The following is a 12329-nucleotide window of genomic DNA, read 5'->3' as shown; positions in this document are numbered from 1 at the left end:
TTTATTAAACTGCATTCATTCAGTAATTGCTGATAATATCGCTCAGGCGAATCAGGATTGTTTTCAGCTGCAGAGCGGCTGGAGTCGGCGCTATGCTTTTATAATCATTAAGTGACCCCACTGCATAATTAACATGTTTAAAAAACATGATCCGAATTCCTGCAATATCCCACACCAAGGATTAAACTAGGACCTCTCAGCACTGTTTTGTCATTTACAGTTGAGTAAACACATTTGAGTGAATGGATGAGACCTTGATTTGTTGAACTCCAGGTTAACAAAGTTTAATGAAGGCAAGGATCCATGTTATTTTGAACAAACCCTATTAACTCATGCCTCGACATCTAGAACGTAAAAGGAAAATTCTCATATCCAAACTAAAGCATAATGCACTCAGGCTCTTGACTCTCCTTAACTCCTTCACTGTTTCCAGGAGGCTTCCTCTCCCATAGGCAGTGGCCTTCTGTCTCCTCATGGGAATGGATTGGACCGAGCCCCAAACCTGAGGAAAGAGCTCCCAGGATCCCCAAGTCCCCCACCGGCCTCCCCACCACACAGCCCACCCCCTGGCAAAAACAAGGACACCTCACAAGTACGAACGCTTTTCTTAGATACCTAATATGCCAGAGTTTACACTCATACTAAATATTATATGAACTGTTTTACTTTATACTTCTACTTTATAATTATTGTAAAAACTAGATTTGCAGATTTGGCCTAAAGCTATAGGGTACAGCTAGTTTGGGACAAGAAAAAATGTTGGTTTGTAGTTACTGATAAATATATTTTCTAGATAAAAAAAAATAAATACAAAAATATATATATATATATATATTTACTTATTTATTTATAGTTATTTATAGCTATTTTTAATATAATAAATTCCATATCAGTGTTACTATGGGGTAGGGGTGTAACAATACCCTCATGTCACGATTCGATACATATCACAATACTAAACTCACGATACGATATTATTGCGATACTTCATCAAAATGCTAAATTTAATATTACATTGTGGGTGTAAATTAATAGGTTTGGACTTGGTGCTGGTATCCCAATGCATGGGACATTAGTGACACCAGAATAAAAATATTCATGATTCTGAAGCTGAAAATACTGATTTATTTTAGACGAATGCTTGCACTCTTTCACTGACTAGATATATTTTAAATGATAAAGGCCACTTTTTACTGGGAACATAAGACATTTGGCATTATCAGGACACACAAATATTCCCCCATTGCATTATCATACATTACATTCAACATAATATATATTAGTTTAATGTAGTACTGACACTAAAACTCTGTAAACTCTGTAATTTTTTCAGATTGTCACTATGCATGATACATATTGTTGCATTTTTGTTTTGCGATATATTGTGACACCCCTACTATGGGGTCATTATGACAAATAATAGCATCTGTCTCTTGGTTCTATTGGCAGACAGAAAAATCTCAGTCGCCCTCCTCTAAATCAGGCAATTCCTCTCCCTCTCACCATGACCCTCTCACCCCGGGTCCACCCGGGCCCAGCACTTCCTGTTTACGCCTGGTCAACAAAGCTGCGTCCTCGGCAGACCCTCTGGGTAAGACGTTGTCTGTTTGCGTTTATCGCAAACACAATTCAATGAAAATAATTTGTTTAATTGTGTGTTCTGTAGCTCTACGGAGTCCCTTGACTATGACGCCTGGTTCTTACCCGGCTCACTTCGGGGTGGTGTCCCACGCTGGGCTTAACGGAGAGCTGGCCAGCCCAGGCGGGTTCGGAGGCTCGCTCACCCTCTCGCCCCAAATCAGTGCTGCAGCCAGTGCCTACACACGCAGCCCTATGGTAACTGTGTTTCCGAAGCTCGTACAGTTGACAAAAGTCCACCGAAAAGCACTTTAACCTTGATTACTTTTCCTTTACAGGTAGCGTATGAATCACGTTCACATCTTAGGCCCTCAGGGTTGTCCTCCTCGCTGCCTGGCTCCACCGGTGGCAAGCCGTGAGTTTTTCCTCTTTCTTTTACCTCCCTCTGTTTTGAGATGGAGTTGCACAGCGATGACCAGCGTATTAGTCCAAAATAGTGCTTCTTTTGTTTGCTGTGCTTGTAATACAATCCCCTCTCGAGCCCCCCACTGTCAGCTACAGCGAGGAAAACACTTGAATTTAGGCAAACATCCTTAAGGCAGCAAATTATTGCTACACCCACTGAATGACACATACATACAAACTTCTCATAATTATGTTGTCAAACTTAAGTACTTACGGATTGAATCAGCTCCTATTCTTATTTAAATTTTTGTTCCTTGAAGTCCACTTATAATGTTAGTTGCGGTTTATTGCACCAAAAACAGCCATAATTTAGTTTTTATGACTATTTTCCACAATCTGACTGACCTCTCAACTTGAACATAGCATTTTTTGTCCATACAGTGGAGGTCAATGGGGTCCAAAGTTTGGACCTTATTGACTTTTGTTGTATGGACAAAAACATCTTTCAAAATATTCTTTTTTGTTTTCTGCAGAAAAAGAGAAGTCAAACTTTTATTTGTAGAGTTAACTACCACTATAATGTCCACTTATGTCCACAGTGCTTACTCGTTCCACGTGAGCGCAGATGGTCAAATGCAGCCGGTGCCCTTCCCTCCTGACGCCCTCCTCGGCCCTGGCATCCCACGGCACGCCCGTCAGATCCACACCCTCAGTCATGGAGAGGTGGTGTGTGCGGTCACCATCAGCACCTCCACGCGTCACGTCTACACCGGCGGGAAAGGCTGCGTCAAAGTCTGGGATATCAGCCAACCGGGCAGTAAGAGCCCGATGGCCCAACTGGACTGTTTGGTGAGATCTGCATCATGTGAAACTCTCCTTCTAGTTGGTATTTACCATCCTAGTTGGACTAAATAATGTCTACCCTTTCGTCCAATCAGAATCGAGACAACTACATCCGATCGTGTAAGATTCTCCCAGATGGGCGGACCTTGATAGTTGGAGGTGAAGCCAGCACACTGTCCATCTGGGACTTGGCCACGCCGACTCCACGGATCAAGGCCGAATTGACGTCCTCGGCTCCGGCCTGCTACGCTCTGGCCATCAGTCCCGACAACAAGGTCTGCTTCTCCTGCTGCAGTGATGGAAACATCGTGGTCTGGGACCTGCACAACCAGACGCTCGTCAGGTATCTAAAGACTCCTGCTGGTGAGATAGATGACGTTCTTCTTCCTGAGGTCATGTGATGTTCTTGTGTCGCCCTCCGCAGGCAGTTCCAAGGCCACACAGACGGAGCCAGCTGTATAGATATTTCCAACGACGGGACCAAACTGTGGACGGGGGGTCTGGACAACACAGTGCGCTGCTGGGACCTGAGAGAGGGCCGACAGCTGCAGCAGCATGACTTCACCTCACAGGTACTGCAGCTCAGTGGGAACATAGTTGGAGTTTTGGGTATATAATTTTGAAAGAACATGAAACCTCTGACTCAGAACACACTAGCAACCACACAGCAACACCCTAGCAACCAGCTAGCAATGTTCTAGCAACCACTCAAAACACCTTAGCAACCACATAGCAACAACCTAGCAATCCCCTAACGCCATAGCAACCAGTTAGCAATGTCAACTTACGATGTCCCAGTAACCACCCTGCCTGAACACCCTAGCAACCCCATAGCAATACCCTAAAAATCCCCTGAAAATCACCTCAGAACATCCTTTAAAAACACATAGCAACACCCTAGCAATACCCTGGCAACCACTTAGAACATCCTGAAAACCACATAGCAACGCCATAGCAACCAGTTATCAATGTCAACTTACAATATCCCAGTAACCACCCTGAACACCCTTGTAACCACATAGCAAAACCCTAATAATCCCCTGACAATCACCCAGAACATCCTATAAAACCACATAGCAACACCTTAGCAATCACTTAGAACAGCCTATAAAAGCACATAGCAACACCCTAGTAACCAGCTAACAATGTCAACTAACAATGTCCAAGTAACCACCTAAAACACCCTAGAAACCACATAGCAACACCCTAGCAACCAACTACCACTGCCCTAGAAACCAGCCAGAGTAATGAATGGCTTGAGCTGTTGCATCATACATAATTAGACAGAACCATTTATTAGTAGAGTACATTCTGTGTCTTTATATTCCAGTTTTTAGAACTACTTGCTGTCGATTTTCATTCAGTTTTTATTAAAGTGTTTTTATGTGCACACACAGATCTTTTCTCTGGGTTACTGTCCTACGGGCGAGTGGCTTGCAGTGGGGATGGAGAGCAGTAACGTGGAAGTGCTGCACGTCTCCAAACCAGACAAATACCAGCTGCACCTTCACGAAAGCTGCGTTCTCTCACTCAAGTTCGCCTACTGCGGTACGAGAGTCACTATAAACTTGTGGTTTCTAAACTGCTCTTGCAATCATATGATCCTTTATTATTTATGCCCCATTTAAAATAAATGCTATTTCATAATCTAAGATAGAGAGGACATGATTTGTTTCTCTTTCAGGGAAGTGGTTTGTAAGCACAGGAAAGGACAATCTGCTCAATGCATGGAGGACGCCATATGGAGCCAGTATTTTCCAGGTTTGTTCCAAACCCATGTGACTTTCTTTCTTCCTTGGAACGCAAACGGAGATGTTTTGAATGTCCTAAACCTTTAAATGCTGCTATACTATTAACAGAACGGAATAAGAGTGCAGCTGTGCGCAGACAGAGAGCTTGGATTTAAAGCAAGACGGTTCTCGGTTTAGATTCAAAAATGATTTTACTCCTCTCTCTCGCTCTCTCTCTCTCTTTTATAGTCAAAGGAGTCCTCGTCTGTCCTGAGCTGTGACGTGTCCCCAGACGACAAGTATATTGTAACTGGTTCTGGTGATAAGAAAGCCACGGTGTATGAGGTGGTGTACTGAACGCAGACAAAGACATACGGATGGATGAACAAAGAGCGCCAAGCATGACACAATCATGGCCGCGTGGCAGGCAACCATGGCTCTTCTATTCGCTGTCCTTTCACTCCATCCAGTCACCATAACTTAAGAGATAGAGAAAGGCTTTGCTCGCAATGGCATACTAACATACTACTCATACTATTTATGCAGTATGTATCTTGTGCGCAGTACGAACATTTTCTTTATATTCGTAAAGATTTCCTTCAAAATTTGTGCGATTTCGAAGGAACGATTTCCTGTCAAATTTCAAAACACTATGTGAGATACTGTATCCCATGGCAATGTGCTCAACTTGACCTTCCAGTTTAAAGTCGGCATGAAATGGAAATTCACCCTATTTTCGAAATAATCTTATTGTGAACGATTCATCCATGCATGTTTCATATTTTTTGACCTATGTAATTTTTGTTTCTCTTCAGCAATTCGAATGTACAATAAATCACAATACGGAAGAAAAGATTTGTTGCTACTTCTGTTACATTGCGACTAACAATAACACATGACTTTCATAAATTTATTAGACTACAATGTTAAAGACAACAAAATGTAACTTTATTAACAAAGTGCACAATTTGCATTACTCATTAATTCAAAATGCAACAATGTAGCATACTACTATTTATCGCAACAATTTTCTGTTCTCATTGCAATAACAGTATATACTGTGAAGTATGTAGTACGCTAGTATTCCATTACGAACGTAGCATATGAGAGTGAAGCTGTTAATTAGAACAGTCTCCAAGCTAAAAGAGGAAGCCCCACAGACACCTGGTACTTAGGGAGCTGTTTCTTACAGCAACACCAAAACCAGACAATCATTTCATTAGTTGCAAACTCCCTCCATAAAGAGAGTGCAACATCATCCCCCCCCAATGAGAAAATGCTCACGTTGGAGCATTTCTGGATGAACACGAAATGGGCGTACAAACAATTCTCCACTCGCCTATCCAACCCAATTAGACATTCATGTGGCAAATCCCAGTCGAATTCTCCAACCTGCATTTAATTTCCTCCTTCCACAAGTCAGTGTCTAATGAGGAGCAAGGGTAAATCATGCAGGATTCGTGTGGCAAATATTCACAACCACGACCGTTATTTGTTTTAATTCCTGTGGATTATCATACAGATGTTGCGCTCATTTGTGGTTTAATGCTCATTTTCATGTCATTAATTATCTTTTAGGAAACCTTTTCATGATTGCTCTTCTTTAGTGAGATAAAGCAATGCATCAGGACCTATAATGCAAATACCTAAAATTTTGAAACTAGTATATGATATATACCATCAAAACAATTAATTAAAAATAAATCAAAAATTAATTATTATAAAAATGTGACAAAAATATATAATTAATCAACAGCATGGAAGAGAATGCAATCTTTATGAAGATAAAATTATTTTAATTTGGGGGCTGCAAATATTGATATAGCAGTTTAATTGGAATTAATAAATAGGGATATCATGTAACGAATTGAAATGTATTTTTTAATCAAATGACATCCCTAATGTAACCTCTTCTCAAGTTGAGAGAAATGTTTGAAAATCTGAGCGGTCCTAAAACAGAGCCCTGATGCACACCATTAATAAGAAGAGCTGTGGTTGCCAACCTGACCAGGAATTTTCAAGGAGAAACTACAGAATTCATCTACTACATGCACCAAACATCCCGCCGGGAACAGATTTTTTTAATTAAGTTTTTTTGTTCATTCTTCTTTTGATCTATAAAGCTTTTCTCAGCACTTAGAAAACGGTTGGATGAGTCAAACTGTTTTTTCTTGTGAACTGAAGGAATTGAATCATTAAGTTCTTTCTCTTTTTTATGGCAATAGTAAGCAGTGATACTACAGTGTTTTGATCAGTCTGTTTATTATCCAGAAAGTGCGGTGTGTTTATTTTTCAAATAGCTGAAAATATGGCTGCCTTGAAACTGTCATTTGTCTGTTTCAAGGTAGACCGTCTCTACTGCACGATCTGTCTTTGACATCATGCTATAGAAATATCTGTATCTATCTACCCTTATATAATGCATTATGTTTGTATACTGAACAATGTTCACTGTCAAGATTTCATTAAAGACTCTCTCTCTCGAAAGCCAAGGAACTTGGGCATTGCTGTGATATCCCTGTAGCACTTCCCATGTGATGTAAAAGACATATGTATACATCGACAAATTAAACTTGTGGTCATCTTTTGAAGTTGTTGCATTCTTGAGAGTGGTTCAATATCAAAGAATTATTACAAAAAAACTGAAGACATTATCCAGACCAACTCATGTTTATGCTTATTTTATTTACAGATGTAAAATTATTTACTACACCAAATTGTATTATGTTCAAATTAATTAATTTTAAAACGTGAACACCAGCTTGGTTACAATTAATGAATTTAATACATTCACATTTAAATTTCTTATTGTAAAAATTGTACACAAGTAAATAAAATTGGCATAAGTATGAGCTTTGGGGTCTGCATTTTATTTTTTTATTATATTATCTTCAAAATGGGTGAACAAGCTGGGATACCAGAAAGCATTTTACCATCTAAATGTAATTAAATTATTGGATTTACTTACTATCTACATCATTATGCAGGGTTCAACATTTTTATCTTCTTTATTATCTATATTATTATCTTATTCATTATGAATGAGATTTTAAACTACAAATAAATGCAAGTGTCTTTTGGCTTTTAAAGAGCTTTATTTACAGTTCATACATACCAAGTTTGTGACCAAACAGTCAAAATAATTTTCAACATGCTCCAACATACAGTATTCACGTGATAGGACATTAACTGAGTGTCTTTATAGCCATTTCCCTGAAGTCAATGAAACACTAAAATCCTTGTTGTCCTACATCATAAAGTCCATCATCCATACAATCATAACACAGAGCCGAGATCAGGTCAGCTTTAAGAAAACGATCAATGAAGAAGTCTTAGGCAAGTCCGTAAGTTCTCATCATAAATCGTTAATCCACTGCGGGTCCATAATTGTCCATTTCCGTGAAAATTCCGAAGGCTAAAAAAATAAGATTTCTTTTACTACTATATTCACTACAGAGGTTTCATCTTGTTTAAAAAAAGAAAGAGAGAAGAAGAAAAGAGGAGGTCTTTGGAGATATTCCATGTTTTTGAAGCTAGACTACCAGCTTTTCTCACAGCATTAAAAAAACAACAAGGTCAGTTCTGAAGATCCACCATCCGATCCTGGAGTTGAAAAGTACAGCCGTCCTGCTGTCTCAGAGTCCATATTCATGTCCATGTCACACCTTTTGTCTCCCAACTTGGAGACAAAATAACGATGAATCTGGTCTCCTCAATCCAATCAGTTTTTGTTTTATGAGCGACATTCTGAACACATTCAGTTTAGTAAATGACTTCATACACAGTAGCCTTCTTATCTCCTGAGCCAGTGACAATGAACTGGTCGTCAGGCGAGATGTCACAGCTGAGGACGGATGACGATTCCTTAGACTAGGGACAAAAAAATGATTAGTTAAGAGAGTTCGTTCAGGTGTTAGATAGCATTTCTAATCAGTGTTTGTCTTCTGTATCCTGATAAATATGGCACATAGAAAGTCTATTCAATAATAAACATTCATTTCTGACACGTCATTAAGTCTCCATGATACTGACAAAAATGTTTATTTATTATTTATTAATTCTTGTTGTAGCACAATGTAACCGATAATTGCCCAACAATCCCGGGGAAGCTTGTAGTTTGGAAAGCAAAAATTTGAGGAAGTTCAAGCTACACTTTAAAGTATTTAGCTAAACTACAAGCTAACTTGAACAGACTCCAAGTAAGTAGAAAATAGTGAGTGAAGGTATAAATATTAATATTCAAAACATCTAAAATGCTGCACAGATCAATATGAAGTAGTTCATTTATATAAACTGCTTGAACGAACCAAACAATGTATATTTTGGTGCTACAATGCTAATGTTGCTAATGCTTAATGCTAATGTTTTACTGGAAAAGCTGCACCATTTAGAAACTTGCTTACAATCTAGTTAGTAGCATCACTACTTTTAGTTATTTACTCCCCAACACGTTAGTATTTATAATCAGCAGGCACCATTTTGTAACCAAACAGCACAATACCTGGAATATGCTTGATCCATATGGAGTTCGCCATGCATTCAGTAGATTATCTTTGCCTGTGCTTACAAACCATTTACCTGCAACAGTGAAAAAGTATGGTGTTATGCATAATCTTTTTGTTTTTCCATAATGCTCAACCTCAAATGAAAAATCCACCAAACATACCGCAGTAGGCGAACTTGAGTGAGAGAACGCAGCTTTCGTGAAGGTGCAGCTGGTATTTGTCTGGTTTGGAGACGTGCAGCACTTCCACGTTACTGCTCTCCATCCCCACTGCAAGCCACTCGCCCGTAGGACAGTAACCCAGAGAAAAGATCTGCGTGCACAAATAAACATATTGTTTAATGCTAAAAATTATCACAATTCTTCCCAACACTATGAAAGTGAATAGCAGGCACAACTTTGGTACATCCAAAGATATCGGGTATATTATGCATCACATGACTAAACGTGCATCATCGTTTTTAAACGCCTCTGTTTTCATAATCCACACTACAACATAAAAATGGCATTTTCAAATTCATAGGTTTGCACTGGACAAAGACCCAGTCTCAGTGTGAACGAAAGGCCAAAATGTACAGAAAAAGATGCGTTTTCAAATCTTTCCTAAATAATGTTAAGAGTTGAATGAAAACTCTTCAAATGCCCAGTACCTGTGAGGTGAAGTCATGCTGCTGCAGCTGTCGGCCCTCTCTCAGGTCCCAGCAGCGCACTGTGTTGTCCAGACCCCCCGTCCACAGTTTGGTCCCGTCGTTGGAAATATCTATACAGCTGGCTCCGTCTGTGTGGCCTTGGAACTGCCTGCGGAGGGCGACACAAGAACATCACATGACCTCAGGAAGAAGAACGTCATCTATCTCACCAGCAGGAGTCTTTAGATACCTGACGAGCGTCTGGTTGTGCAGGTCCCAGACCACGATGTTTCCATCACTGCAGCAGGAGAAGCAGACCTTGTTGTCGGGACTGATGGCCAGAGCGTAGCAGGCCGGAGCCGAGGACGTCAATTCGGCCTTGATCCGTGGAGTCGGCGTGGCCAAGTCCCAGATGGACAGTGTGCTGGCTTCACCTCCAACTATCAAGGTCCGCCCATCTGGGAGGAGCTTGCATGAGCGGATGTAGTTGTCTCGATTCTGATTGGACGAAAGGGTGGACATTATTTAGTCCAACTAGGATGGTAAATACCAACTAGAAGGAGAGTTTGACATGATGCAGATCTCACCAAACAGTCCAGTTGGGCCATCGGGCTCTTACTGCCCGGTTGGCTGATATCCCAGACTTTGACGCAGCCTTTCCCGCCGGTGTAGACGTGACGCGTGGAGGTGCTGATGGTGACCGCACACACCACCTCTCCATGACTGAGGGTGTGTATCTGACGGGCATGCCGCGGGATGCCAGGGCCGAGGAGGGCGTCAGGAGGGAAGGGCACGGGCTGCATTTGACCATCTGCGCTCACGTGGAACGAGTAAGCACTGGGGGCGGGAAAGATGAACAATTTCATTCAAGACAGATTAGACCAAGAGCGTTCACACTGGAGAATTGGTGCATTTGACATCAGCAGTCAACCAAATGGGAACTGGCATTGGAAACCTACGGTTTTCCAGAAGCTGCTGACTGCAGGCTACCAGGTAACCCTGGTACTCTCATATGAGGGTGAGGAGACTCGTAGCCCACCTTGGGAAGTAATTAGGGCAATGAGATTAAATCGTAAAAGGCACAAGGAAAATGTAGGGTTAACTGTTTTTTTCCCCTCACCACAGGTGAACGTCCATATCCAGCCGCGGCAGCAGCGGCAGCAGCAGCGGAGCCATTCATCTGAGGGGAGACGAGGTGGAGACCGGCACCGTATCCCGCGGCTCCCGCCAAATCACCATTAACTCCCGGAGGAAGCCCAAATGCACCAGGGGGGTACGCGCCCTGCACAGCCAATGGGTTCCTCAGACCTAAAGCTAGGAATCCAAAAATGGGGGGAACTGAGTTATAAAGGTTTGTTTCTCAGTGTTGAAGCATTTAATTAAGTAATAATTAATAAATACTTGATTTAATTCGGCAAGTAATAATTTAATAATTGTCAAAATGAAACAAATAGATTTCAGATTGCAGAGTTAACACCAAATCCTTTTCAAATTAGTTTTTAAAAAATGTTTTGTGGTAAAACTTTTCTTTAAAAAAATATCATGAATTAGTCGCGCCATGCCATTTCTTAAAATAAAATTATGGAAAACTACTAAAGATTTTTTTTCCTTGAGAAATAATAAAAAAGGGTTTCAAGCTTTCATCAATTTTCATTCTTTAGAGGCTTTTTCTTCCTTATGATATAAAGACAGTAGGACTTTATGCCCTAAAAAATTATGAATTTTAATTCAGTAATTAAAACCATGTTCATCATAGAAAAGAGGTGCATTCAAGTCATTGTATGTACGAATAGTATTTTAAATTCATTTTTGAATAAAAAGAAAAAAAAAATTGGCCCTTTAATATCACTCTCAGGAATGCTAAAATTAAAGGAGCTCAGCACCATGATACAATTAAAACAAGACGTCCTCTCAAAAACAGGAAGACCACTACTGCCCTCTGCTGGCAACCTGACAACCCTCAAAAAAGACATTCAAACCTGGTAGAACTAAACACTCTACAAATACAGTCACTAAAGACTTGGACTATCGGGATAAAACAGAATCGTACCAAGAGGGTCAACGCCTGGCTTCCCAGGAACGGGACGAAACTGCGGAGGAACGCTGGGGCCTGGGGTGGACGACTCCTGGGACATGGGCGTGCCAGGCTTCATCCCTGGAGTGCTGGACTTCTCTCTCTATAAGGTTAAGGAACACATTTACACACATTAATTATTCAGGAAAGGTATATAGTCAATGAAAAAAGATGCAGCGATAAGTCAAACTCAAGCGGGAATTGTCTGTTTTTGCATTTTTAGGAGCAAGGGATGAGATGTGCAGGAGGAAGAAACGGTATTGTGCACTGCGAGTAACCTTCGTTTGAGGGAGTTAAAGGAACTTGTTCGCTAAACGAGCAATGCATTTGTTTAACATCGAGCAAACATGTTTGTGTTTGTTTTCGAGTAATTTATATATGTACCGGTGGAGGCTCCTTGCTGCGTGAAGGAGAAGCAGCACTGCTGGAGGAAGCCAGCGAGGTCGGACTGGCCTGGGGCAGAGGCTCCTTACGGGAAGGAGGGAGTTTATCTAATCCGTTCTCTCTGGAGGAGTACGACTGCACGCTTCTTGGAGAAGAAGGGTCCTGAGGGAACGGAATGCACA

The 12329-nt window shown here is 40.9% G+C and overlaps 2 protein-coding genes across 11 annotated transcripts in view; one reads left to right on the top strand and one right to left on the bottom strand.

The window, feature by feature from the left end:
• tle2b (TLE family member 2, transcriptional corepressor b) overlaps nt 1–7147 on the top strand; it is a 49010-nt gene extending 41863 nt beyond the window's left edge. For both annotated transcript variants that reach the window (XM_082139692.1, XM_082139693.1), the window contains exons 12-21: nt 434–592; nt 1450–1591; nt 1667–1836; nt 1917–1993; nt 2583–2832; nt 2922–3169; nt 3251–3398; nt 4224–4374; nt 4511–4587; nt 4806–7147. In XM_082139692.1, the coding sequence (XP_081995818.1) occupies nt 434–592; nt 1450–1591; nt 1667–1836; nt 1917–1993; nt 2583–2832; nt 2922–3169; nt 3251–3398; nt 4224–4374; nt 4511–4587; nt 4806–4913 (1530 nt within the window). In that variant the 3' untranslated portion in view covers nt 4914–7147. The remainder of the gene's footprint in view (nt 1–433; nt 593–1449; nt 1592–1666; nt 1837–1916; nt 1994–2582; nt 2833–2921; nt 3170–3250; nt 3399–4223; nt 4375–4510; nt 4588–4805) is intronic.
• A 484-nt stretch (nt 7148–7631) lies between these two features.
• Nucleotides 7632–12329, bottom strand: part of tle2a (TLE family member 2, transcriptional corepressor a) — a 32803-nt gene continuing 28105 nt past the window's right edge. For all 9 annotated transcript variants that reach the window (XM_082139686.1, XM_082139682.1, XM_082139683.1 and 6 more), the window contains 10 exons: nt 12148–12309; nt 11740–11866; nt 10810–11003; nt 10649–10728; nt 10277–10526; nt 9940–10187; nt 9711–9858; nt 9223–9373; nt 9058–9134; nt 7632–8426 (listed from right to left, as the gene is read on the bottom strand). In XM_082139686.1, the coding sequence (XP_081995812.1) occupies nt 8319–8426; nt 9058–9134; nt 9223–9373; nt 9711–9858; nt 9940–10187; nt 10277–10526; nt 10649–10728; nt 10810–11003; nt 11740–11866; nt 12148–12309 (1545 nt within the window). In that variant the 3' untranslated portion in view covers nt 7632–8318. The remainder of the gene's footprint in view (nt 8427–9057; nt 9135–9222; nt 9374–9710; nt 9859–9939; nt 10188–10276; nt 10527–10648; nt 10729–10809; nt 11004–11739; nt 11867–12147; nt 12310–12329) is intronic.

Source organism: Leuciscus leuciscus (genome assembly GCF_965113295.1).
Source record: "Leuciscus leuciscus genome assembly, chromosome: 15".
NCBI classification, from domain to species: domain Eukaryota; kingdom Metazoa; phylum Chordata; class Actinopteri; order Cypriniformes; family Leuciscidae; genus Leuciscus; species Leuciscus leuciscus.
Note: the sequence above shows the minus strand (reverse complement) of the source record. Positions and strands in the feature narration are given on the sequence as shown.